The 26,261-nt window shown below is 42.6% G+C and overlaps 1 protein-coding gene across 15 annotated transcripts in view; it reads left to right on the forward strand.

Annotated features, from left to right (window-relative positions):
• The first annotated feature begins 7,894 nt into the window (after nt 1-7,894).
• L3MBTL3 (L3MBTL histone methyl-lysine binding protein 3) overlaps nt 7,895-26,261 on the forward strand; it is a 62,447-nt gene continuing 44,080 nt past the window's right edge. For 2 of the 15 annotated variants that reach the window (XM_083731155.1, XM_083731152.1), the window contains exons 1-3: nt 9,976-10,158; nt 20,656-20,767; nt 26,134-26,245. In XM_083731155.1, coding sequence (XP_083587281.1) covers nt 10,040-10,158; nt 20,656-20,767; nt 26,134-26,245 — 343 coding nt within the window. In that variant the 5' untranslated portion in view covers nt 9,976-10,039. Of the gene's footprint in view, nt 8,095-8,192; nt 8,316-8,341; nt 8,584-8,658; nt 9,081-9,190; nt 9,418-9,444; nt 9,731-9,847; nt 10,468-11,276; nt 11,344-13,190; nt 13,283-20,655; nt 20,768-26,133; nt 26,246-26,261 lie in introns of those variants that run through there. The other 13 variants (XM_083731151.1, XM_083731162.1, XM_083731156.1 and 10 more) reach the window with 13 other exon arrangements.

Here is a 26,261-nt window from a genome sequence, read left to right on the forward strand (position 1 = left end):
TCTAGGGTCATGGGTAGGCAAACCAAGGCCCGGGGGCCGGATCCATCCCAATCGCCTTCTAAATCTGGCCTGTGGATGGTCCAGGAATCAGTGTGTTTTTATATGAGTAGAATGTGTCCTTTTATTTAAAATGCACTTCAGGGTTATTTATGGGGCCTGCCTGGTGTTTTTACATGAGTAGAATGTGTGCTTTTATTGAAAAAGGGTTATTTGTGGGGCATAGGAATTTGTTCATTTTTTCCTTCAAAATATAGTCCGGCCCCCCACATGGACTGAGGGACGGTGGACCGGCCTCCTGCTGAAAAAGTTTGCTGATCCCTGCTCTAGGTCTCCTGGGCATCTTTACTCAGCATGCAAGGAGTTGCTGGTGCTGGCACTTGTTAAATCCAAAGGCTATGAGATGACTAGAGGGTGGAATCAACAATTGAGGAGGCACAGGGCAGGCTGTGGCACTGAGACCCTCTTGAAAGCAAAGCCCACAGGTGTGTCCTGGTCCACTGCTTGAGAAGCACTGCCCCACTGCATTCTAGAGCTTTCCCGGGAACTCTTCCCAGTGTTTCACAGACATGTTTTGTGGTGATTATTTTGAGAGAAAACTTTATTGCAACACTGATCTATGCAGTGTGTGGAGCTAAAATGCTATTAATGCTTTCCAGGGCTCCTGTGCCTTTAAATTGAACTCTTCCATTTTGCACGTTCACAACTTGCCTTATTGCTTCCTGTTGATCCACGCTGAGCTGTTAGTGATGAACAGCTCCTGCTTTTCTCCTTTATAAAGTGCTCCAAAGCCAGTGGTTATGGTGGTGGCAGCTTCAATTACTTATTGCTGCAGTATTTGCTTTGTGCATATATGTTTTTATTTTAATGTAACTTTTTTTAAAAAACAAATACCTTAAGTCTATGCCTCAGACATGTTGTAAGGCATTTGGAGACCTTTTCGGCAACGAGCAACTGCCAAATTTAGTAAACAAACAAACATTCCTTTAAAAGGGGGTAAAACAGTGCCATAAAAACCACTATTTCTCCATTAGTGAAAAGAATAAAAAGGGGAAAGGAGTAATAAGAGGAAATTAGTAATTAAATCATCTTTCCTGTCCCACCTCCAAAGGAAAACTGGGACTGGGGCAATTTAGAGAAGCTATTAAAGGAGCAAAGGAGGCTATTAATCGTTAATTCTACAACCCTCAACAATAGGAAGAAACAAAAAGGGTTGGGGTTGCAAAATGGAAGCCTTTGTTTAGGAAAGACCTTTGCTGAATGGAACTTCCTTGTGACCAGACAGTACAAAATGGCATTGCTGCATAATATAGCAATAGATTTTAATTCCACTTCAAGGTAAAATTACTACTTCAAGGCAATTGGGGAAAAGCAGTGCCACAGCTGTGCTGAAGTACTCTAGTGTGGCTGAAGGACCTTAGTTTGTGCTGTTCAATCAGCATCACAGGTTGTCATGTTACACAGGTAACCTATTAAGGACCTAAGAAGATGGTCCACTGGTCTGCTTGACTAGGCCATTGACTCATCTAGTCCAGCATCTCAAACTCACAGTGGCCAACCAAATACCTGAGGGAAGCCTGAAAGCAGGCTTGAGCTCAACAGCACCCTCCACACTTGTGACTGCTAGCAACTGACACTGAGAGACTGTAGAAGCAGAACATAGCCATTGTAGCAAGTAGACATTGATAGCTAGTGACGTGATAGTTATTTCCTTTCCTAATGACTTATTCTCTGGTGCTGCAGCAGATAGGATAGGGATCCCCCCCCCAACCTTAGCTTTTAAGATGCACAGTTATGTGTTTAAACTGCTCTCCATGGGGACCTCAAACTGATGATACTCAGTTAAAACAAATTCTGAAATCTCCACTTACTCATTGCGTGCCTCGTGAGTTTAATTTTTAAGGAAGCAAAACTTACGGAGAAAAGTCATGACTATTCAAAATAGGAGCTGCCTTTCTCAAGACATTTTCCTGCCTGAGGCGCCCCCTCATGCCATTCCCTGTAAATAAGTTGAATCTGACTTCAACTGTGGCAATAGAAAAGTATTCTCCATGGAAAGCAAGCTTAGGGGGATGTAGGCCAGGAAGCACATGGCACACACAGCTATGTCCTCCCAACACTTTGGCACCTGCTGCCTGCCCCACAGCATCTCCTGCCTGAGGCAGTTGCCTCATTTTGCCTATATGGTGGGGCCAGCCATGGCTGAATCTAGCCAACTGTCCATTGATCTGTCTGTCAGTAGAATGCCAGATGCCTTTGTCTGGCTACGTTTGAAAACAGAAAGCAAGACCCTTCTGGAAAAGTGCAATTGTCCATAGTCTAATACATCCCTTCACTTATTTTGCAGGAGCTACCATCAGTTATGCCCTGCCAGCTGCACATCTGTCATGGGATGCCTTTAGTAAATGTAAAGAGAAAGTTCTGCAGGTGCGACTCTAACTTCTCCCTTCATAGGGGCTGCAATGAGGAGATGATAGGCATATGTACATCTCCTGTCATTGCAGCACCATGAAAGGTTCAAGGTGCACCTGCAGAACTTTCTCTTTACATTTACATTCCTATTTATGAAGCTATGAATAGCATGGACTCTGTCCCAGACTGGATCTGACAACACTGCTCTTTCCATTACCAACACGATGGCGAAGGCTATGCTGCTTCTTTAAATACTAGCACTAAATAAAACTAGCAATTTAATTTTTAGTATATATGCATATTATAAATATCCTTTGCATTCTTACAAATAATGTAGAGAGCATGGTAAACTTTTGTCTCACTGTGATTTACTTGTGTCTCTGTTTTCCTGTAATTTTATTAGTGCCTAGTTGGTGGAATGCTTTTGGGGGTAAAAACTGAAAGAAGAAACATGCCTAAAAGAATAAGAATAAATCTGAATAACCTGTGGTGCTTTTGCTCCATTCTCCTCATTTTCTATCCACTACAAATTTGTAATGTAAGGTTTTTGTTTTTTTTAAATGTCACAATACACTTCTAATTACACATTGTCATCTTTGTCTGTTCAGTTTCTGGTTTCAGTTTTTTGCCTGCATTGATGACTCCCACTCTGTCAAATATTAGTCATTCATTATACTGAAAGCAGAATGTGCCTCACTGGTGTAACTAGGATTTTTAAAATGCATTCATGAGAATTACAATATTTAAAAACCCCTCAAATAAAATATAATCTATAATCAAGTGGATCGGCTGGATTAGAGCAGTGGTTCATAAGATTAGTCACAGTGCAGGTTTGTAAAGTGAGGCAGGAGGAAGAATCTTCAAACCTCCCTGTTAACAGCATCAAGGCCAGCCATGATCAGTATTGTTTCCTGCTGTCAGTGAAAGCTGATGGCGAGCAGAGCACTTTGGTTTGCAGAAGTGCCTCTGTCTTGTTCTTCCCTTAACTTGCTGTTTTTAATGTTGTGTACCTAGGAAGCCTGGAATTCCTCAGAAGCTTGTCAGAAGTTTCCTGATGAGAGTTTCCCTATTGAGCTTCTCCACAACAGTTCTTTAAACCAAAAAAAACCAAAACACTTCCCCTCACCACACTTAAAAGTGTCTTTCCACACCCTGAAGTTTGAATTGCAGGTCACAAACCCACATTTTCCAAAGTAGTGTGAATGCATTATAGTGGCCAACTGTAAGGACAAATTGGGAGAACTGGATAGGGGGATGATTCTTCCCTATAAATGATCCCCATGGCAACTTTGTCCAGCAGCCTCAACTGAGTTCTGCTTTGGGGGCCTTGGTGAGTAAGAAGAATGAATACCACTGTAGGGACATTTGCAGGAAGAATGAATGAGCAGGGTAGGATCCAGCTTTCCCCTTTTGATCACTGATTCTTATTAGCAACCAGGGGCACCAACTTGAATAAAATATTGGGGGGCCCAGGTAAGCCCCACCCCGCATAATCACATGACACAGTGCACACACACCATTTGAATGGCAGTGCCCATTAACTTTGGAGTGCCAGTCCCCTCAAATATTTTATGGGGGCGAACCTGTAGAAGTTGACTCCTATGCCAACAACTGCCCACACAGCCCTGCATTAGCACTGCAACACACGGTTATTGGTTATACAGTGGTACCTCTAGTTACAAACTTAATTCATTCCAGAGGTCCATTCTTAACCTGAAACTAGAGTCGTGCTTTCGCTAATGGGGTCTCTTGCTGCTGCTGCACCGCCGGCGGCACACAATTTCTGTTCAACTCAAGGTAACTCTTCCAGGTTAGCGGAGTTTGTAACCTGAAGCGTTTGTAACCTGAGGCATTTGTAACCCGAGGTACCACTGTATAGGCCATTGCCTTATTCTGAGTTGAATCATTTGGTCTGTCTAGTTCAGTAGTGAGTGGCTCTCTGGAGTTTCAGACAGTCTTTCTCAGCCCTCTGCTTGAACATGGAACAGAGAAAAGCACAGGATAGAGGGGGGAAACCAGGCAGTAAAATTTTAGGTGTTTGCCAGTGTCCCACCAGGTATCATTGGACTCCAGCTCCCATCAGCAGTTGTCAACACTGAATGGTCTGAGAGTCCAACATCACCTGCAGGGTCACAGGTTCTCTTTTCCTGGCATGAAAGTACCTTTCCCATCCATAAAACACAAACATTTTAATGTCCTAACGTGAACAAGTTCTGTAAGTTCTAATATGCTGAGGCTGCTGACTGGTTACCACCAATCTTCTCCTCCCAGTCTTCAGAAGAGTTTTGCACAAGTTTCTAAGGTATTCATGTCATTAGAGCTTATACAACAAACAGAGGATGCATATGTATTGTTAAAGATGCATGTATGCCATTAAGCTGCTTTAAAACAGACCGCTTGTCTGAAGCATGAGGTAAGCTGCAAGATGAACATCTGATCTAGTGTTTTATTTACATACATGTTTGTGTGAAATGCAATTTGTGAAGCTGGGTACAACAGCTCTCTCTTGCTCATGATCCCCAACAACTGCTGTTCAGAGATACGCTGTCTCTGAAACTGCAGTTACGACTAGCCATTGACAGGCTTGTCCTCTATGAATTTCTCTGGTTCCCTTTTAAAGCCAGCCATTGGAGTCCATCACCACATATTGTAGAGCTACTTTCATAGTTGGTGCAAACCTTCATTTGCTTGTCCTCCAACATTCAGCTTCACAGAATAAAATTAGGTTCTTGTATTAAGAGAGAAGTAATCCTTCTCTCTCTAGACCTTTTCCACATCGTGCATCGTTTTTCACTCTACTAGGCCCCCTGACTTCACAATTTTTGTAAACTAAACAGCTCCAAACAGTCCCTTTCCACAAAAGGGAGTTGCCCCAGGCCCTTTATCATTTTGGGTGCCCTTTTCATAATGTCTAGGGAGAGAAAACGAAATGAAACAATCACAACAGAAGAGATGTGAATTGGCCCTAAGTGCTAGTACAGCAAAATTAAGCTAGGCAAATGAGTCCTTGGAGGGCAAGTATGATTTTGTCAGACAAAATTAAGGGAATCTTTGAGATAGGTTTGAAGCACTTTGCATTTAGGATGTGTGTGTGTTTTTAACAAGTGATATTAAGAATGCTATGCAGCCCTATCATTTGTGAATATCCATCATTAGAAAAAAAATGACTGTACTAATCTGGTTTCAGGGTCAATGTACCTCAATAAAGCCATACAAATACATCACTTGATTAATGTTGTTTGCAAGTAAAACAACATGTATTTCTTGAGATCTCCCTTTTTCAAATAACACAACATAGCTGCACTAAAGTAATCAGGGTCAACAATATCAACAATATAAGTTACAAAAATGGACACATATAGTATGTGGCGTCTAACAGGCCCCAAAGTTTTTAAAAACCTTGCCATCAGCAAAAGAAATATTTATGTTAATTTATGTTTCAATTTATGCACATTTCTGTTGTTTTCTTACATTGTCCATTTTGTTAGTACTTAACTGAAAACATTGTTTTGTCAGTACTTAATGGAAAACCTCAGTAAACAAACAGTAAAATAAAGCAGCATAATGTGCCATTAACATTCATATAACTTAATTATAACAGTCGCACAAGTATAACAGTGCAATAATTACAAGTTGTGAATTACCACTAACAACAACAAATCTCACAGACCTTGCAGTCATATCACAAAGCACCTACGCAACCTAAATCACCACATTTCACAACTAGATGAGCAGAGCAGACAAAACAGTTACATGAAGCACCTCATTGCTGTGATCTTCTGCAATTGCGTCAACTGCAGAGACCACACCTCCTCCTCCTTTTCTTGCTGTCAGGAGTGGCAGGCCTGACCAGTTCCAAGGCTGCATTTCTTGAAAGTCCAGAGAAGGCTCAACCCATGGTTTCATAAACTCTAGGTCTACTAAACAAGAAGAATGTGTGATGTTCATGCCACCGTGGGTTGTTCAGCTTTCAGAAAAAACTCTACTAGCTACTGTTTGATCAGGTGTTTAGAAGTATATTCAGAGTGTCCAGCCACTGGTCCAGAGCAGCTCATCTGCCAGCCTGGGCCTTCAAATCTCCAGAAGAATCCTGCCTGTGGGCATCTCAGCATCCATGATTCATTGTGTGACAACACAGAGTGAGGCCTTAAAGAGCTGGGCCTTATGGCTTCCTGCTTGTGGGACTTCCTCTCATTGAAGATACAGTTGACTCCCATATTACAGTACCAGCTTTTCAACACTTGTGTAGAGATGTATATTTTCCTTCAGGCCATTGGGACTGGCTGAGCTAATAAATTGTCTTTTTGTTGCAGCTTAGTTGTTTCTATGACAAGTATTGGCTTTATGTTATGTTGATGCGCAGTACTATATCTTAATGTAATGTGATATGCTGCCCTGGGATTCTTCAGATTGAAGGGCTGGTTATTAAATTTTCTTATTTATTTTGACAATGTATATACCACTTCATTACAGTTGTCTCTAAGTGGTGTACAGTGAACTCAACAAATATAATATAGATAAAAAATCAACAAAAAACAGTAAATTAATACTTTGAATGCCTACTTTTTTAAAAAAAAAAAGTCTTCAGTAAGTCCTGGTAGCTCAGCAGGGAGGGGACCTGTCTGATCTCACTAGAAGAGAGTTCTTCAAAATTGGGTTCACAGTACAGAATGCACAACTTCTGCTGCATATGGCTGTGCATCCATTAATAGTGACTCCTCCAAAAACCAGTGATATAAGGGATATAAGGAACCAGGTAGTGCTTAAAGTATCTTGGACCCAACTTTGTAAATTAATATGGAAACCTTGAACCTGTATGTGTAGTGCAATAAATAAATAAAGAACAAATAAGTGGATGAAGACTACCTAGAGAACATAAGAGTTCCAGAAGACCGACACCAAGTTTTATTATTTTTTTCTCAATGCCATTGACCCAACCTGTTGACAGAGGGTTAACATGGGGTATATAACACAGAAGAAAGCTATTTTAAAAAATGAGCATACATTGTAGAAAATGCAGTTTTAATTTCACACTAGAGATATGGGAAGCGCAAAAAAAAAATCCTTCTGGAATCTTTTTGGTATATGTTTTAAAATACAGTTTATATTTATTTGCAGAAAATTCACCTTTTAAAAAATACTACCCTTGGGGCTATGTTTTAATTCCCCCCTCCCAAACTCCTAATATGGGCAGACTGTCCTGCTTTAATTTTCCTTGATGCCAAGCACCATAATTAATAACTGATTCTGCTACCTCTGGAATGAAAAGTAATGAAAGAAAGAAAGAAAGAAGCCTAAAAATAGGGAGAGACTTCAGCTGCTCCTTCTTCCCCTTCACGTTGCCATTACGATTTGTGAGAGAGGAGATACCGATGCACCTCGGAGATGCTTCTTTTGTGGTTCGGAGGAGAAAGGGGGAGAGATGGGGGCGGCGGCGGCGGCGGCAGACGCGATCCTCGCTGCTACCTTTTCCAGAGGCTGAGGCACAGCAGCGAAGGAAGAGCAGGCACCCCGGCGGCGGCGGCAGCGGCAGCAGCAGCAGCAGCAGCAGCAGCAGTTTCCCCTTTCCCCGGCCCTGACTCTACGGGCGCATGCTCACTTGTGCCCGCAGCCCTGGACCATATTTGTCAGGACTCCTCGAGAGACGGAGAAAAATAAATAAAGAGAGAGAGAGAATTTGGGGGGGTAAGGAAGCGCCTGGTTCCGACCTGATTGCTAACCCATTAACTGCAATGCACAACGCCGAGGGGTTGCCTTTCCATTGCCTCCCTTTGGCTGAGGATGAAAGTTAAGAGAGAGAGAGATAAAGGGAAGCAAGCGCACCTCCTCTGCCTCCCTTATGAACCGGGAGGAGGAGCGCGCGGGGGGGGGGGGGAGAGAAATAGAAGAGAATTTTCTCCATAAAGGTGCGGGGGGGGGGAGCGCGCAGAGGGAAGAGTTCCAGCACAGCCTCTCGCCCAGGGGATGGGACCCGAGGTAGTGGGGGAAAGTGGCCCGGCGCCTGCGAAGTGGCCGGGGAGTGTGGGTCGGCCACGGGGGGTTCCTTTCCTAAAAAAGCCCCTAAGTGCGTGAGAGTGAAAGAGGAACAAAAGAGTGGGCGAGGGAGAGCGAGAGAGAGGTGCCTTCGGCGTCCGCGTCCCCCACCCCGCTCGCTTCTTCCCCAACATATGACGGGTAAATTGTGGGGAGAAAAGGGAGGAGGTGGAGGCTGGAGCGGCCGTGGAAATGAGGAGGGCATTTCGCAGCCCCGCACGTCTTGGCGGGCGGAGACCGGCGGGGAGGGAGGGGGGCGGCGGTTCTGCGGCGTCCTGCCGCCCCGCCACTGGGGAGCCGGCCCGGGTTTTTTTGACACTTCCCCGGGAGTGTCTAGGGAAGGGGGACGGCAGCGCCGCCGCCGCGACAGGGATTTGGGGGAGAGAGGGGTGCGGGTTGCGGAGGGGCCGCCGCAGCCGCTCGCTCGCTCCCTTTTTGTTTACGGGGTTCCCTCAGCCGAGGGAGGGATGGAGGCTTTGAAGCGCGCGGGGAGGAGGAGGGACGGACTTTTCCCACCCAGATTTGGCTGCAGCGGGATATACCGGTTGCATGTGTAACGTGTGTCGTGTCTCCCCTCCTGGAGAAGGGAAGGGGGGGGGAGGCCTGCTCGGATCAGCGCGCACGGGCAGCTTCTGAGGGTGTGTTTTCCCCCCCCTTCTTTTTCGTCAAAGGATTATTATTATTATTAATAATACTGTTTCTCCTCCTTCTTGTCTCCCCCTTGCAGCTTCTGGACTTTGTGGCGGGCGCGAGCGCGCGCGCGGCGGCGGCGTGTGCATGTGTGTGCCGATATATAGAAATATAATACTGAGCTCCCCAATTCCGCCATTTTGGGCAAACTTTGCACACGCACGCACACACCACACGCGCAGCAGAGACGCTCCTCGCAGTTAGGAGTGGGAGGGAGCGTGTGTGGAAGGGGTGGGGGGAACTCTTGCTCCCCGTGCATGTCTTCTCACTTAAGTGTAAACATAGGTAGGGATTGGGGGCATCAAATAAACCCCCGTGGGAGATGCGGGGATTTTTTTTCCCCTCTTTTGCGCGCGCGCGTGAGCGAGGGTGGGAGAGGTGTGTTTGCATCACATGAACGTGGCTCGTGTGAATTAAGCCAAGCTAGCAGCACACCCGGGTTCCTAATACTCTGCAACAACGTCGCCCGCTTGCCTATATATTCCCCGCTTCCTGTAGTAGCCCTTTACCCATGATGAGCTGCAAACTGACACACTTGTTCCAAGCTCTTCGTGGGGGAGATGGGAAGGCGCTCGGCCCGAGCTCCCCATAACTGAGAGTCCGTAAGTGTGGGGGGGGGGCGGGACTCAAGCCTGCTCTGTGGTGTGTTGCTGTGGAAGATAACAGGAGGTGCGTGGGTGGGTGGGGGTGTTCTCCGGAGCCCCCTCCCCTTTTATTCTCACACGCGCACAGCAGAAGGAGGAAGTGGGTGAGGAGAAAACTTTGAAAGGGCCGAGCCAACTCCAAAGGGGACCTTCTCAGAAGCGCCTGGCTAAGGGTGGGTGAAAGGGGGCCGGGCTGAGGAGACCAGAAACAGAGAGGGAGAGAAGGGAGACGCCTTCTTCTCAAGGAGGGTGATTTCTCTCTTATGAGCTCGGGAAAGAGAACTAATCCAGAGAGGGAAAGAACCCAGAACCGTTTCTTCTCCCCTCGGAAGAGAGAACAGTCCCGGCCCTTCCTGAAAGTGGGGAGTGCGGGAAGAGAAGGGTAAAAAGCAAAAAATGTCTCGAGTTTGTTTTAGGCAACCTCCCCTTCCCGGTTTCCGTCGCAGGCTCCGCAAGAAAAAAACGGGACCCGATTAACAAACAAGAGCAGTGCCTTTCTCTTATTATGCAACTTCCTCAGCCTGGGCACCCGGTCTCTCTCTTTTTCTCTTTCTTTCTTTTCCTTCCCACACGCTTATACACCTTTTGCTCGCCGTGCAACGGCCTCGCCGCCCTCCCCTTGGGCATTTCCTCCACAGAAAGTGGAGGCGTCGAGGTTATTTCAGGAGCCCCCTCGGAAAGCTGGCTCGCGGTACTTTCTGCTCTTTTACCAAAGGAGGCGAACGGAGAACCTGGGCAGGGGGCTGGCGGAAGGGGGGGACCCTGTTTTGTAGCCTGAAGAGTAGTTTGAATTTGGTAGTTTTTTGTTACTGTGGCTTCGTTGCGCCGGGAAGTTGCATGTGAAGGACCTTCGCCTCTCTTCGACCCCTTCCGCCGCTCTTCTTAATTTTAAGAGGGCGGGGGGAGAGAGAGAGAATATGTAGTATCCTGAGTGATCACAGTGTTCTCCAGAAAAGTTTCAAGTGCAACAAATATTCCAAAACTGGCCAAGGAGGGACCCCTACTGGTGGAACGGAGGTATCCACCCTGGGGATGAAAGTTCAAATTCTGGCCTCCAAGTTTTGCCGTGATTGCACTTCAGAGTTCATGAATTGGTGAGGTATATTCCAAAGGAATGATGTGAAGATACGGGTTTTTTGCTGCTTCCCCCTTCCATACCATTTCTGTTATTACAGTGTTTTCTGATCGATATGAAATGTAGATATATAATGAAGAATGTTTCTAGGGATTGTTATTAGACTAAACTCTTTCATTTTGAATACTCAACACCGAACATAATAAGCACATCTGATAGTTGTGAAGATGAGTGTATTCATTTCTCCCCCCCCTCTTTTCACATTGGTTTCCTAAAAGTGTTAGATCAGTCAGTTTCACTTTCCTGTCTAGTGCATTTCTGTTGATACAGGATAACTTCAGATCGCCTTTGGCTGTAATTAAATAAAAATGAGGTTTTTTCAATGAATAGTTTTATGATAACTGTAGGATTTTCTTTTAGGCATCTGCTATACTTTATTCAAGTTTCTTCTGATGGAGGAATTGTTGGTTGCTAGAAGCATACCACTTAAGGGCCTGCAGAAATGATAGTCTTAAAATTCATTTAGGAGGCTAGAATATACAGGGGTATGTTTCAGGTGTGTGGATATGGAAAGTTGGGAAGCCTCCCTCACACCTTGGATGGCTTGTAGAAAACAAACCACAAGCTTGGACTTGCTCCTAGACTAACCTAAGGCTAAGTTCATAGCTTTAAATAAGATTCACATATTTTTATGGCAAAGAAGAGCCACACATCCAGGTACCCCTAAAGATATTGGAACTTCCGACCCCAACAATGTGTATGAGTGGCAGACAAGGAAGGTCTTTGAACACTTTTCTCATGTACAGCATTCAAAGATGCCCTGCATGCTGGCCAATTTTGATAAAAAAATACCTGTTTCCTTGACTCACCTCCTAAGTCCATCTTTCTTTTCTGAGCTAACTATTTTAGTCAAAATTTAGTTTGTGATTGCATAAGCAGTAGGATCTCTGCTTCTGTAAATATTTTGAGGGGTTGGGGGAAAGAGAAATGTATATGGAAAGGTGTGTATGCTTCATATGCTGTTAATGTTTGTGTAGCCAAATTCAAGGTGGAGTATCTCATTTCAGTTTGTCTGCATTCCTGGATAGTGATTAAAGGGAGTTTGCCACCTCAACTCTGTGGCACTGTTTCTTAAAAAAATAAATACCCCATATAGTAGATACAGTGGGGTTCTCTTTCCCTTGTGTTCTGTTGGATACATCCTAGTTCATTTTAGCTTTTGGTGGTGCTGGAAGTATTGGTTTTTCCTGGTAGGGGACTGCATGATTGTATCTTCACTTGCTTTCTGCAGTATACTGTTAAATGAATCAAACAAATGACATTAAGATATCTTTTTCACCTCTTGTGACATATCTCTTGGGAAGTTTAGAGCTGTACTTAGTTGGTGTTTATAGCACAGCTGTCATTTTGAAGTCAGCTTTATTTAATCACTTTTATAACTGTACATTTGACATTCCGATCATTTTTCGGAAAAGGGAATTGTTTGAGTACAGTTTGGTGTTTATTATGCTGTAAGGGTCTGGCGCTTAAGCTGTTACTGAGTTTAATTGGGCAGGCTTCTCCTGATGTATGTTGACAAAACAAGTTTTCTGACTGATAGTATGAGTTTATTTCCATTAACACTTCACCTGTTCGAAATTATGAAGACAGGTTGTTAGAATAGGAAGAGTACAAAATATAGTGATTAATGAACATGGAAAGCATAAGTAATACACTTTCTCATTTAATCCTTCAGGAACAAGGTAATCAGCTGAAGAGCAAGTCTGTGAGCAGTGCAATAATTCAGGAAATGAGATGTTTCAAAACAAAACAATCTTGTTAAAATTATACAAAAATGTAAGTGCTTTTCATTGGGTACTCCATTGGATTTGGCAGGAAGAAAGAACAGGCTGGAACTGAATGCTGAGTGCAGAAACTAATTGTGATCCAGTGGCAAAGAATTGTTAAAACTTGCATTGACACCCCCCCCCCCAAATATATTGTTTCAGTCCTGATAAAGCTTGGTATAAAGTTAACTATTACAAGGTTGCAGTGACACACTACCTAGCTGAAGTAACTCCTTGAGGGCTTCTAGCCATCGCTTGAAGCACTGTCTGGTTTCCTGTGTTTTCAATGCTGAGTTGAAGCTGTTTGCATGTTAAGTTGGCCTGCACTGAAAAACTATTTGCAGCAGCATTACTACAGTAGAAATCTATGTTCAACTTTTTCCTCAGAGTGGAAAACATTTCCTGTCACAATTGTAAGCATTAGAAAAAGATGTTTCTATATAAATCTACTTCTGATTTAGTTACTGCATGAGTGAATCCGCCCTTCTCTCTCCCCCCCCCCCTTTGCTCTAGGGGTATTTTGGCTTTACCAAAAGGTGGAAATTAAAGGGACCTTGAAGGAAGACTTCCTTGCACATCCTAGGGCAGCATCTTGCTTAGTTAGTGTAAGCCTGAGGCATGTGGGTACCGTGAAAAAATAATGACACCCATGGTAGGGATGGGGGTGGGAGTTTCGTAAGTGTTAAGGCCAGAACAGCACCAAAATAAAGCATTTTCCTTAGTTGAAACAGCTACCTCTCCTTGTTGGCTATGCATGCTCAAAACAATTGGATATAGGCGCAGCAGGACTCTCTGCATATGATGCTACCTTGTATTGAGATAGACCGTTGGTCCATTTAGCTCGGTATTGCCCACACAGATCGGCAGAGGTTTTCCAGTGTTTCAGGATGGGGTAATACCCTAGCTGTACTAAGTGATGCCAGCAATTGAACTTGGACCTTATGCATACAAAGCAACTGCTCTTAAACTGGGCTATGACATTTTCAGACTTATTTGAAAGTAATTTTCTGCTGAGTTTTAATGGATATTGTGGGCTTTCAAGAAAATACTGAAAACCTTCCCTCCCCAGTCAGACTTCTGATTGTTGCTGATTTGTGTTCAACCAGCATTTTGAATGTTTGCAATTTGTCTTCTTATACTTTTATGATAATTTATTATTGTATTTCTTCAAGGTACAGTGATACCTCGGGTTACAGACGCTTCAGGTTACAGATGCTTCAAGTTACAGAGTCCGCTGACGCAGAAATAGTACCTCGGGTTAAGAACTTTGCTTCAGGATGAGAACAGAAATCGTGCTCTGGTGGCGCGGTGGCAGCGGGAGGCCCCATTAGCTAAAGTGGTGCTTCAGGTTAAAAACAGTTTCAGGTTAAGAACGGACCTCCAGAATGAATTAAGTTCTTAACCAGAGGTACCACTGTATTGCTAAATATAGAATACTTTAAAGTGAATTTTTTTGGGGAAATTACCGTACGTTTCCGTGTAGAAGAAAATGTTTTTTTACTCTAAAATAAGGTTATAAATCTGGGGGCGGGGGTGTTATACAAGGATATTGCATATGCGGGACAGGTGATTGGTTGCAGCTGCGAGCAGGAGCTTGTCAGTAGCAATTGGGCGGTTGAAGGCGGCTGCTGCAAGGGCTGCTTAGGATTGGCTGCAACAATTTTGTGACTGATTGGTAGTTGCTCAACAACTTTGGCAATCCTCCCCCAAAAAGCTCAACAACTCTGGGCCATCTTCCCCCATTTACTTACCGTAATTTGGGGCCCCCAAAAGTAGGGGACATCTTATACAAGGGGGCATCTTATACACGGGAAAATACAGTATGTTAAGAAAGGCTCTGGCTTTAATGTGGATAATGTCATTATATAGTATAGTCAGTAGGTGGCACGTGGTATAGTGGTGGAATCAGGATCCACGAGTTGCTGTTCTGTTATTGTTTAACAGACAATAAAGTTCTTATCTAGCTTCCTAACTGGTGTGTCATCTAAGGCTTAATAACAGTTTATTGCAAATTCACTGTGCAGATGCGGTCTTACATGTATACTGGGCCCAGCACACACATCTGAGTCTTAAGATTGCAGCTGCAGCGTACAGTTAAATCTCTAGTTTCTACAGTCTTTTTATAATTTTTATGATATTTGCTATTTATAGATACTTCTTTCATTAGTTAGTCTTACTATCTTTGCAGAAGAATGTTTAGATCTGAATCTCCAAGTTTTTTCATCTTTGCTGTATTCAAGTCCATTTAAAAATGAGGGTGGTTTTTTGTCAAATATAATGGGCTCCAAGAGAAGATACAGGTAAAGGCAATTATTTCTGTGACAATGGGTTAATTTTTTAAAAAAGGATCAGCTGTCATGTGCTTTGTCTGCACCAAGTATCCTTCATTCTACCTCTAGCACATTTAAATAACCATATATTAGAAATTGATGCAGGGAGAAGTAGAGCCCTGTCTGTTACTTTCAGATAAGAATGTATATGGTTCAAATGTTTTCAGGTTACGTGCTGTGAAAAGGGAAAGTTATTACTTCTCCCAAAGTTTCAGGTGGCTTAAATTTTTTTTAAAATAAGCAATACAAACTGTTAAAACATTGCAGTGAAATGAGCACAAACAGCTTTTGATGATGTCTACATTAATCTGCATTAATTAGCAAATGACATCACTGAACATCCAGCCTGAACAAGACTTCTGGGGAGCACAAGAGTTTGCTCGCTATTTTCTGACACTTTTGTTGGTTCTTATTGCTTAGCTCTGATATTTGTTTTAACACAAAGAGTTGCCATTGGTGTAGAAGAAGCCACCAGATACTGTAAGAAGAGAGTCGTAATTGCTTTTGGGACTCATCCACACAACTATTTGTCTCATGCCTAGAGAGTACACATCTGAGTGGTTTTCTGCTTGACCTGCAATTTTCAAGCATGGGTTCGAGTGGATTCTCCCTTGCTCCTCTCCTTTCCCAGGGAAACACCTTTTTTAAAAGTTAAATCGGAGCGCATATCAGTCCAGAGAAAACCTGATTTGCTGAGCGCTAAAGAGCAGTTTTCTCTGGGGTGGAAGCAACAGGACAAGAGGAAATGTGAATAATCCCTTAGACAGCAGGCTTTCCAAAGAAGCACAAACACATTTATTGCATTAATTTTAAACCTCTTCGCATTTTATGATCCCTTCAATAGAAGTTATTAAAATGCACAGAAGAGGGAAGCTGACACACAACATTGTTTCACAAAGCTACTCAACATGGGTAACACTATACAGCAGTATTCTTTCCAAGTTACTTGCAAGTGTAAAACAAGAGCCATATCCAGACTAAGTTGAACTCCGTTTCCATTTAAATTGAGGAGCTGAGTTGTTTATGACTCAATGTCCACTGAATTTAATTGGACTTCAATTCAAACAGCTGGGTCTGAGTTCAACCCAGGTTATTCCTGTCGTACAGACTGCATTATGATTATGGTTATTTGTCTAGTACAGTGGTACCTCGGGTAAAGTACTTAATTCGTTCCGGAGGTCTGTACTTAACCTGAAACTGTTCTTAACCTGAAGCACCACTTTAGCTAATGGGGCCTCCTGCCGCCGCCTCGCCGCCAGAGCATGATTTCTGTTCTCAACCTGAAGCAAAGTTCTTAACCTGAAGCACTATTTCTGGGTTAGCGGAGTCTGTAACCTGAAGCGTATGTAACCTGAAGCGTATGTAACCCGAGGTACCAATGTATCTGGCTGTGTTTCTAGAATTTGTTATCTCTGCATTATAAACTCCCATATTGAAAGTTACCGTTTGAGCTGATATCAACAGAGGTAGATTCTGTTTTCTATAAGAGAACGCTGTTTAGTTAAAGTTCTTCTTTTCAGAATTTGCCTCCTTCACTATGCAAGCAGGCTTCAGTGGTTTCAGAGGTTATTTTGCCTGCTTATAGATCCTTAAAGCATTTTATCTGGTTTTGGAAGCCTGGAATTTTCAGTTTATGTTAAAATTATTGCCAATTATATATAATGAAAATGGCAGAAAAATATACTGTACTGCACTTTATAACGGCAAATACAGTTGAATAAAAGAGCATAACTGGGGATTGGATGTGTATCCAATATGTATTGAGCTTTGGTACATGCTTAATCAAAGTTAATATTCATTGCGAAAGAGAATGGTTCATTCTTCTGCCTTGTCTGTCAGAAAAACCTAGGCCCAGAATTTGAGAGTTCTAGGGCATATAAAAAAGCAAAAATAAAGATAGAATAGTTTTTCCCCCTCAGCAAATAGCTGCTAGATATTTTTCAGATCGACTTACTACACTGATCATGAGTCATAACTATAAGAGCTTGTCCAGACAATCATTTCAAAGTGTTTTCTATGCCATTTTAGCCATTGTGGGATAGTCTTACAAGTTCTAATCACAGATATTTGGGCTGTGTGGTGGCAATAACTACTTGGGGAGTGTAAAAGCTTTGGTGCAACAGGTTAGCTATGTTGTTGTTTCTCTCCTGCCTTTCTAAAGAAAAGAAGGATAAGTGGTACTGCAGTGCTGAAGATGGTGATTATTTAGCATAGGAACAAGTAGTCTTGAATAGCCCCTTTCCTTCAGCCATACAAAGTCTAAAAACTAACATAAATGTGAGTGTGTATGTGGAAGGGAGGAGAAAAAGAGAGAGAAGCAAACAGGCTGAGAACAAGAGAAAAGGCCATAAGGGTAACATCATTTCTACTATATTGAATGAAAGTTGGAGACCAGTTACATCTGTTGATAATAGGTATTTCTGCTTTTAACTGTTTTGAGAGACGTAATTGCAGATCGGAAAGGAATTTTTTTTGTCTAGCTCAAGTTATTAGTGAGTAAGATCTACCAAAAGCAGTGGAACCTTGTTGGCAGTCTTTAGGTTTAAATAGGGATGCGGGTGGCTCTGTGGTCTAAACCACCGAGCCTCTTGAGCTTGCTGAACATAAGGTTGGCATTTTGAATCTGCATGATGGGGTGAGCTCCTGTTGCTTCGTCCCAGCCCCTGCCAACCTAGCAGTTCAAAAGCATACCAGTGTGAGTAGATAAATAGGTACTGCTGCGGTGGGAAGGTAAATGGTGTTTCCATGCTCTCTTGCTTCCATTACGGTGTTCCATTGCACCAGAAGTGGTTTATTCATGCTGGCCACATGACCCGGAAAGCTGTCTGCAGACAAACACCACCTCCCTCAGCCTGAAAGCAAGATGAGTGCCGCACCCCATAGTTGAATTTGACTGGACTTAACCGTCCAGGGGTCCCTTACCTTTTTTACCTTTAGGACCTAGTTCTATTGAACTTAGTCCTCTCGACTGTATCATCTGTTTTTGAGGATAAATAGATTTTGTATGTTTTTATGCTGACTTGGAAGCAAGTCCTATTACATCTACAGTGGTACCTTGGGTTAAGTACTTAATTCGTTCTGGAGGTCCGTTCTCAACCTGAAACTGTTCTTAACCTGAAGTACCACTTTAGCTAATGGGGCTTCCAGCTGCTGCCGCTGGGCCACCGGAGCACGATTTCTGTTCTCATCCTGAAGCAAAGTTCTTAACCTGAAGCACTATTTCTGGGTTAGCGGAGTCTGTAACCTGAAGCGCATGTAACCCGTGGTACCACTGTACTGGGACTTACTTCCCAGAAAGCATGCATAGGATTTTAGCCTCAGCTTCACCACCGTGAAGCACACAGCATTCCATGATCTAGTATTTTTCCCCTAAAGGGAAAAAGTTCATGTAGTTCCAACTAGAAGTGTGGGAAGAGTCCCTTCTGGCTCATTGTTTGGTGGCAGTTTATTTGCGTGGGGAGTTTACAGATCTTGGCTGTTGTAACTTCTGCAATTTAGATGCACAGTTTCCAGCCTCCAAAATCATGGAAATTGTTGTCACCAGGAGTTTCTGACTTTTAAGACTCTCCTCCCTGGAAGAGAGGGGAGTGGTTGTGGGCGGGAGCCCGAGCACTGCCCCTAGCAGGGGGCGTTAGCCCCCTGCCTCCACCTCACCTGGCTGGCGCCCACGTCCCTCGGTAGGCACCCAACCAGGTGCCTCAGAGGGGGCGTGTTCAGCAGCCTTTTGCTGCGGCGCCAGCCTCTCCCCGGCCTCATTCTTCACAGTCGTCTTGTCGCGAGTCACCCACCCTCCACTCCCTTTGAATCCGGGCTTAGGTCATTGGCCTTGCTATGGACCTTAGGTTGGTCGCCCTGGTTGTCCAGGGGCCCTGGTAGGAGTTTTTCCATTTGGCATTAGGCTTTTTGGTTTTTTCGCCTACCTCGTAGCAATCGTCACAACTTTTGTGGTATTGGTGGGTAGGTTAGGCATTGGAATAATGTGTTGTGGTGTGTCGAAGGGCTAGGTGTGGCCATCGCCTCTGCCTTCAATTTTTGCGTATTCCGTTAAAGGAATCTGGCGGTCGTGTACTCTGTCCGATGCCTGCTTGGCGGGAGGCCATGGCACGACCCTCGGTGACATCAGGGGTGAGCCTATAGTTGGATTAGCATCAACAGGCTCCACCTACTGGTGAATAAACCCACTTGTTTTAGAGATCCAATGCCTAAGCCAATACCTTTTCACTGCTGTAATCAATAAAGTTGTGGCCTTTCCTTGCCCATTAACCTTATATCACGTGTCCTTGTGTATTCATTTCACATTGCGGGGGTCGGGTCCTCGAACCACAACATTATGGTTGTTCAAGTGAAGGAACACTCGAGTATGACCTGGAGAGTTCATGTGAAGGAACAATATAATCTTCATCTACTCTAGGTTGGGTTTTGGATAATTCTTCTCTAATGCCCAACATTTCCCATGTGTTCTACTCTGTTACTGGTGCTTATTTTATAAGTCCATGAGCAACAGCGTCTTAAAATTATTATTACAGTGGCAAGTATTTTTAATCTCTCTTGGAAGCTGCCCAGAGTGGCTGGGTGGGGTACAAATAAAAAATTCAGCCAGATGGGTGGGGTACAAATAATAAATTATTATTATTATTATTATAAGTAGCACCATGGCTTTATCATAGGTGCTTTCTTGCTGCTTGAGGGTTGGGAAACTCTCTGAAACAGCACTAGAGAAAAATAGAAGAGGCTCATTTGTGGATGAACTGCTTTACATAGGACTTTTAAATTCCAGTCAACTATATAACCCAGTAGTTATCCATATTTGTTTCCTGCTTTAAGCAAAGCACACAGGTGGAGAATGCAGATAACTAGAAATGTGACAGTTTTGATATTAGCAAAGTTAGATATAGATTTTAAGTGTTATGCCAGATGTATTTCACTTAAGGCTAAAATCCAGGCAACTGCCAGATTTTATATTTTCAAAAATTGGAACCATTATTTCTTTCATTTTCCTAGCAGTCCTAGGTGCGACCTGAAACCTACACAGCACCTAGTAGAGCCTAATCCGATTAAATCTGCTATCTCTTCCTATCCTCCATCCTCTTATTTCTGGCTAAATTTAGACTTTGCGGCATCACCATCTAGCCCAGTTTTCTACTGCACCTCTCTCTTCCATCCAATCTCCTACCCCCCCCCAAAAAAACTTGCTTAATATCCAGCCTGATTAGGAGCTTTGGTGAACTCAGAAACTATTTTGTTATTTTTGGCTGGTTTGAATAAAAGTGTTGACTAGCTTTGAATTTTGTCATTATTTACAATAGGTTATAAATATTGTGGGGCAGATGAAACAATGATTGAAAATCATGTGATGTATGGTGTGAAAGTGGCTCAAACATAACATTTTGTGGAAGTGGGTCAGATTTTTTATGAAAATGTTAGAATTTAAAAAAAAAAGTATAATAAAGTACAAAGACACAAAGACTGTCCCTCAGGATGGGGTTTGTGTGCTGTTTCCCTACCCACCCACCCACCCAACCCATTCACAAAAGAAAAAGAAAAAAGCCACCACAATTTTATATCTGTTTATGTAGGCATACAGACAATTAAGGGTATGTTGGATCAGAGAGATCATTTTCATATCTCCTGTCTTATTTATTTTACAGTATATGCACCATGAATGAACCAACTTCTAGTGGAAGTGGGCAAGACTTTGATGTATTTAGTGTAATGGACTGGAAGGATGGAATTGGTACCTTGCCTGGAAGTGATCTGAAGGTAACATTTTATAATCCTAAGTAGGCTGTGAAAAACATAATGTAACCATAGATGCAGAGACATATATACATACAACTTAGTGCTGTATAAAGGGCAAGTCTTGATGTTACCAGGAAATGGATAAGTGTGTCAAAGTTCTCTCTCCAGGATATGCCACAGCTGGCCTACCAACCTTTACTGGTAAAAGACGTTTCATATCACGAATGCCACTTGACATCCAAATTATAGGCTATATTGAACAGCAATCACAAACTGTGGACTTGCTCCATTAGTGGAAAGGCAACCCTGCCCAGAATAAGTTGAACAGGACCTCATACATTCATCAAACCATCCACCAACAGTTCCTAACTCTTGACTGGACTGAAATTGAGTTTCTTTGGCCTTATTCAGTCCAAAATCTTCCTCTTGTGATATGTTTGTGTTAAATAGCAAACAGAGTACTGTGACAGTCCAGTGCTCAATGGCCATGGGACAAAATAACAGCCTCCAGCTTTGCTTTCTGAAACTGTTTGCTGAGGAGGAACAGAATAATGAACAAAGCACAGGACTCCTAATTCTCAGCGCGTATACTGAGTCCGAAAGGACATTATAGTAGATTATTATTATTGTATTTATATAGATGATATTGTATGGTGTCGATGGCAGATACCCTCAGCAGGATGGACAGGTGCCCCATGAACAGTTTCTCAGTCCTTGCTAGCTGTCCAGTACATCTTTGATCGTTAATGTAATAATCCTGTGAGCTTTTGTATGGCGTCTTCTCAGGACAAGTGGTAGTAGGAAGAAACCCTAGCTTCCAGCCGTATGTACCTTATCATAATGGACTAGTGTCCACAAACAGCAGCAATGGGAGATAGCAACTACGTTCTGGGAAAAGCAAGTCAATTTTCATTACAGTACTCTTCTATTATTCTCAAATGCCTCTTTCTGGCTCTCTGAAAGCCTTCTGAAGTCGTCCTTCACCTGAAAGAGATGGGGAGTGCAAACAGAGAATTCACAAATAACTGCTTCTGATGTTCTTGGGTTCTCCTTTCAAAGATTGGAGAGGGCATTGAGGACTGCAGGAAATGCCCGTGTTGCCATGTTCTGGAGTCTGCCCTGGAAATATTTAGTAGAATCATAGAAGAGAGAGGCACCTGAAGAAACTCAAGATAGAGCTGTATGATTTGAATCTGAAATACAAGCAGAGTCGAGAGTGGATTTCATGCTCTTTATTCAGCTCATAGCGGTGAGGAGGAATGAATGTTTCCCCAAAGTATCTGCTTTATATACATTATTTACACAATGGGCTGCACATGATTGGCTAATTCCAGAATTCTCCTGTAGGCCAATCAGGTTGTGGATTCACTTCCATCTGGAGCTGGATTGGGTGGCTCCTGCAGACCAATCATACTGCTGCATTGTTCTAGGACCAATCAGACTGCTGCATTTTGGAGCCTATTCAACTCAGTACATAACAGAATCATAATTGATCAGCAGTTTGAGCTACAGCAGATTGCTTCTGATAATTGAAATAATTGGACTCAGGCACACACAGGGCAAGTGAGAAGTCCTTACGGTCACATCACCAACCTTTCTAGCCTTGCAGTTAGGTGTAAATATCTTCCTGGCTGCAATTGAAGAGTAATGAAGAAGAAAACCATTTCACAAGAGAGATTTTCTTATCAGTAGGTAGATCTTTACACTGAATTACAAGCCCTTTGAATGTTTTCTTCTAAAAAAGTCACACAAGACCAGAATTTTTTTTAGTGCTGAGTGTTGTGTTATTTATAGTAAGCAATTTTATACTTTGCCTTGACCCATTTTTCCAGTTTGAAGATTGTTTGCAAGCAAATTGAAGTTTTGTGGGCTTGTTCAAATTTGTGTATAACATTCTACACTGTGATTTCTTTTCAAGTCTATATTTTTAAATAAATATACAAATGGTGGGGGGGAGGGATCTTCACATGTGAGACAATCATAGTCTAGTGCAGGATTTCGAGGTTTGGAACTTTTCCATTTGGCAGGCTAAGCAGCGTGTTCAAATCAGAAACACTTCAGTGCTTTACAATTGCTGTGTGCTGTGTAGAGGACTAGAAGAGTTGATATCTTCTAAGCTGAAGAGCATATATAAATGTGAAGTACTCTGCTTTTTTGAATCACTCTGATGAGTGCACACAATCACCATCACCTCTGGATTCAAGTGCTTCTATCAAATTGGACAAGCTGCAATAATTTAAAATTGCTTCCTGGTGGAGAGGCAGTATATGGAGTATTTTAGGCTTTTGTGCCTCTCAAGTACCATATTTTCAAAGTGGAAATTACAAGTGTGCCCAGTATGTTATCATTGCATCCAAACAAGTGAATGGATTAATTTTTAAATCCTCCTGAAAATACATATACTCAGGGTTTTTTTGCCCAGAAAGAGCAGATGGAGAACCTAATGGCCTTGCAGGTGAAGGAAGAGACAAAGGTCCACTCCTCAAACATGGTTTTATACCACCTGCAGTTATTCTGCTTCTTTTCTTGGAAAGCCTTATTAATATCAATTACTTATACTGGTGATGGTGATCTATTAGCACTGCTTGAGTGCTGACCTTGAGAACAAGGTCAGGATTAGCTCGAGAAAGGTGGATGAAGGAAATGTGTTAAAAGGAAAGAAATGCCTCCTTAGGGCTATAGTAGTAAATTATGAAATGAAAGCTTGGGGATCCTTGAACATAACCCCTTTTTATTTTTTAAGGGACTGAAAAGTTTTTGTCTGATGAAATTGAGAGAGTTCTGAGGACAGTTGTTTGAAAAAAATCAGAGAAAAAAAGAGAAGTTAAGGCAATGAGAGGGAGGGAGGAGTAAAAACAACCAACCAGGGAAGACTTGGGGGGAGTGATCAAGGGCTGCAACCTTCTGTCCTACAGCAAAGGGAGGGAACGAGCAAATATTTCCATTTGATGCTTTCCCTCAAACAAGCTTCCATCTGGTTAGGAAAAGGAAGTCACTGTTAACCTGAGGTGACTACATTCAGGCAGCCCTTGCACATGCACACATGACAGCACATGCAGAGTTTGATGTGCTGGCACAAATTACATAATGGTCATTGGGTGAAGAGGTCCTCGTACCTCATTGGTGTAAACAGCAACATGAAAAAGTGATTTGAAAGAAAGCAGGTTTATTCTCACAGCACCCACCCACCCCGCTTTTCAGGAAACCTGGGTTTAGTAGCTGAAGTACCACGCACTATTTTGAGACCCTGGCATTTCCCCCTTTGCGCATCTGCTTGAGTGTGGGTCCCATAGTTCCTTTTCCAACAAGGAGTTGCCGGGAGAGGAAAGTATAACTATAGAAATGACTGAGACACTATTTGAGGCAATAAATATGTAAGAAAAGGTTTTCCATTTTACCATTCATGAGCAGAAAGTGAAAAATAAAACTATGTATATATGTCCACTTTCCCCATTTCTTGCTCCTGTGATCTTAAATTGATGGTGGTGGTGATGATGATGATGATGATGATGATGATGTCATCATCAGTGAGCATTGAGCTTTACCTAGTATAAGACAACAGGCTCCTCAGAGGAGCTTGCGGTCTAAAATTGAACATTGGCAAAACAAAAGTGGTAGATGGCTGACAAACTTTCAAAGCTGTCACTGCCTCTCTTCTCTTGTTTGCATGGAAGGAGTTAGGGTCCTCAAAGAAAGCTCATTCTCAGATATATATTTAATAGAATTATGATACATGTTTATAATGACCACTAGATGGTACTAGTGGGCTGCATTTTCCACCACCCACCCCTTTGCACCTATTTTTCTTTTCCCTTTTTCTGTTTTCCTATCTGTATATAGTAGGAACTGGAAATGAAGAGACTGGCTGCTCAGTTGATGTCCTCAAACGCTTTTCCTCTGATCCCCAGTGTATGTTACACTGTATGATGTGCCTCAGCTATTTCCTGCTGCTGAGGATCGCTTCCAGTCCATCACTGTCTTTAGATGAGATAATATCACATACTGGCAAATTCAGTTTTCACAGTTTTTTTGGCAGCAAACCTTCTTCAAAATACTGAACGTTTTGCTATAAGAAAAGCGACAGGAAAACACACTGGAAAGTGAGATAACACCTGCTTTGACACATCATCATCTAACCTCCTCATAAACCAATAAAAATAATAAGAAGAAACAAATTGATGAATGCTTAATAAACAGATTGTGTGGAGGGAACACACATGGAGTAAGCAACTGAAAAGGGGAAAGGGTTGAGGTTTTGCCTGCAATCCAGCTCATGCAGAAGTGATTCTGTAGACTGAGCAGATGCTGATGGCCCACCAGTGATATCTCAGGAAATAGCTTGGTTATAAATTAATTTCCAAAAAGTAGAATAGAGCCGTAAGTTATCCATATTTGATAGTGTTCACTGCTGTTCAATAGTTTTTTTTCTTTTGAAGGTCTGAATTGTGAAGTACTTCATATTTTAAAAGATTGTGATCAGGCATGTAAATAGCCACTTGCCTGTTTGCATATGTCAGAGCTTTCCAAACTTTTCATGTTGGTTACACACCTTTTAGGCATGCATCATTTCGTGACACGGTAATTCAGTTTTATATCATTTTGCGACACAGTAATTCAGTTTTACTAGCAAACCAGAGGTTAATCTAACCCCTTTCCAGCCCTTGAAGGAGCGTGGGGAGCATTTGCATGACACACCTACACACTGAAGCTGACACACTAACCTGTCATGTCACACAGTTTGGAAAGCTGTGGCTTATGTCAAAGACAGGGAGTTAGGCAGTGAATCTCGTGTAAACAAGAGAGAGTTCAATACTTTATTTCTTTTAGACTGTCACTGAGCCTGTAGATGATTAACAAACATGATTTTGTGGCAAACAAGCTAGTAAAAAAGATTTGTGGGGGACTATAACTTTTTAGGATTTGTTTGCTTGGCTGTGATCTGTGATTATGGATTATCCAAACTGAAAAATGTTCTCAACCTCCATTCATTGCTTCTCTGTTTCAAGATCTTGTAATTCTTCAGGATTTCACTTTCCCTAGAAAAGTTTCCCTTAGAAATGCCTCTTGGGAGCCTCATTTGGGCAATAGACCTGACAAGCAGCGTGCAATTTAGGCTACTGTCTTGGTTCATGGGCACAGATATCGTCCTATCCCCAGCTTTTCATGTGTCTGCTAATATACATTAACATGGATGTGAAGGAAGCTCCTGCAGAGGAGAAATGTAGAAATGTCTGTTTACTTTTCTCTCTTTTTTAACCAAGTGGTGTCAATAGGCATTATGGAGGCTGTCAACTATTAGGTGTCAAACCATTATAGATTAAACATTAATAGATCTTTACCTTTCTAGCAATATTCCCCCCCTAATTCTTACCTGTTTTTAAAATTAGTTTCGTGTGAATGAATTCGGTGCTCTAGAGGTAATCACCGATGAAACAGAGATGGAAAGTGTTAAGAAGGCTACAGCTACCACAACCTGGATGGTGCCAACTGCTCAAGAAGGTCAGAATCATGATAA

Source organism: Podarcis gaigeae (genome assembly GCF_964106915.1).
Source record: "Podarcis gaigeae genome assembly, chromosome: 3".
NCBI classification, from domain to species: Eukaryota; Metazoa; Chordata; class Lepidosauria; order Squamata; family Lacertidae; genus Podarcis; species Podarcis gaigeae.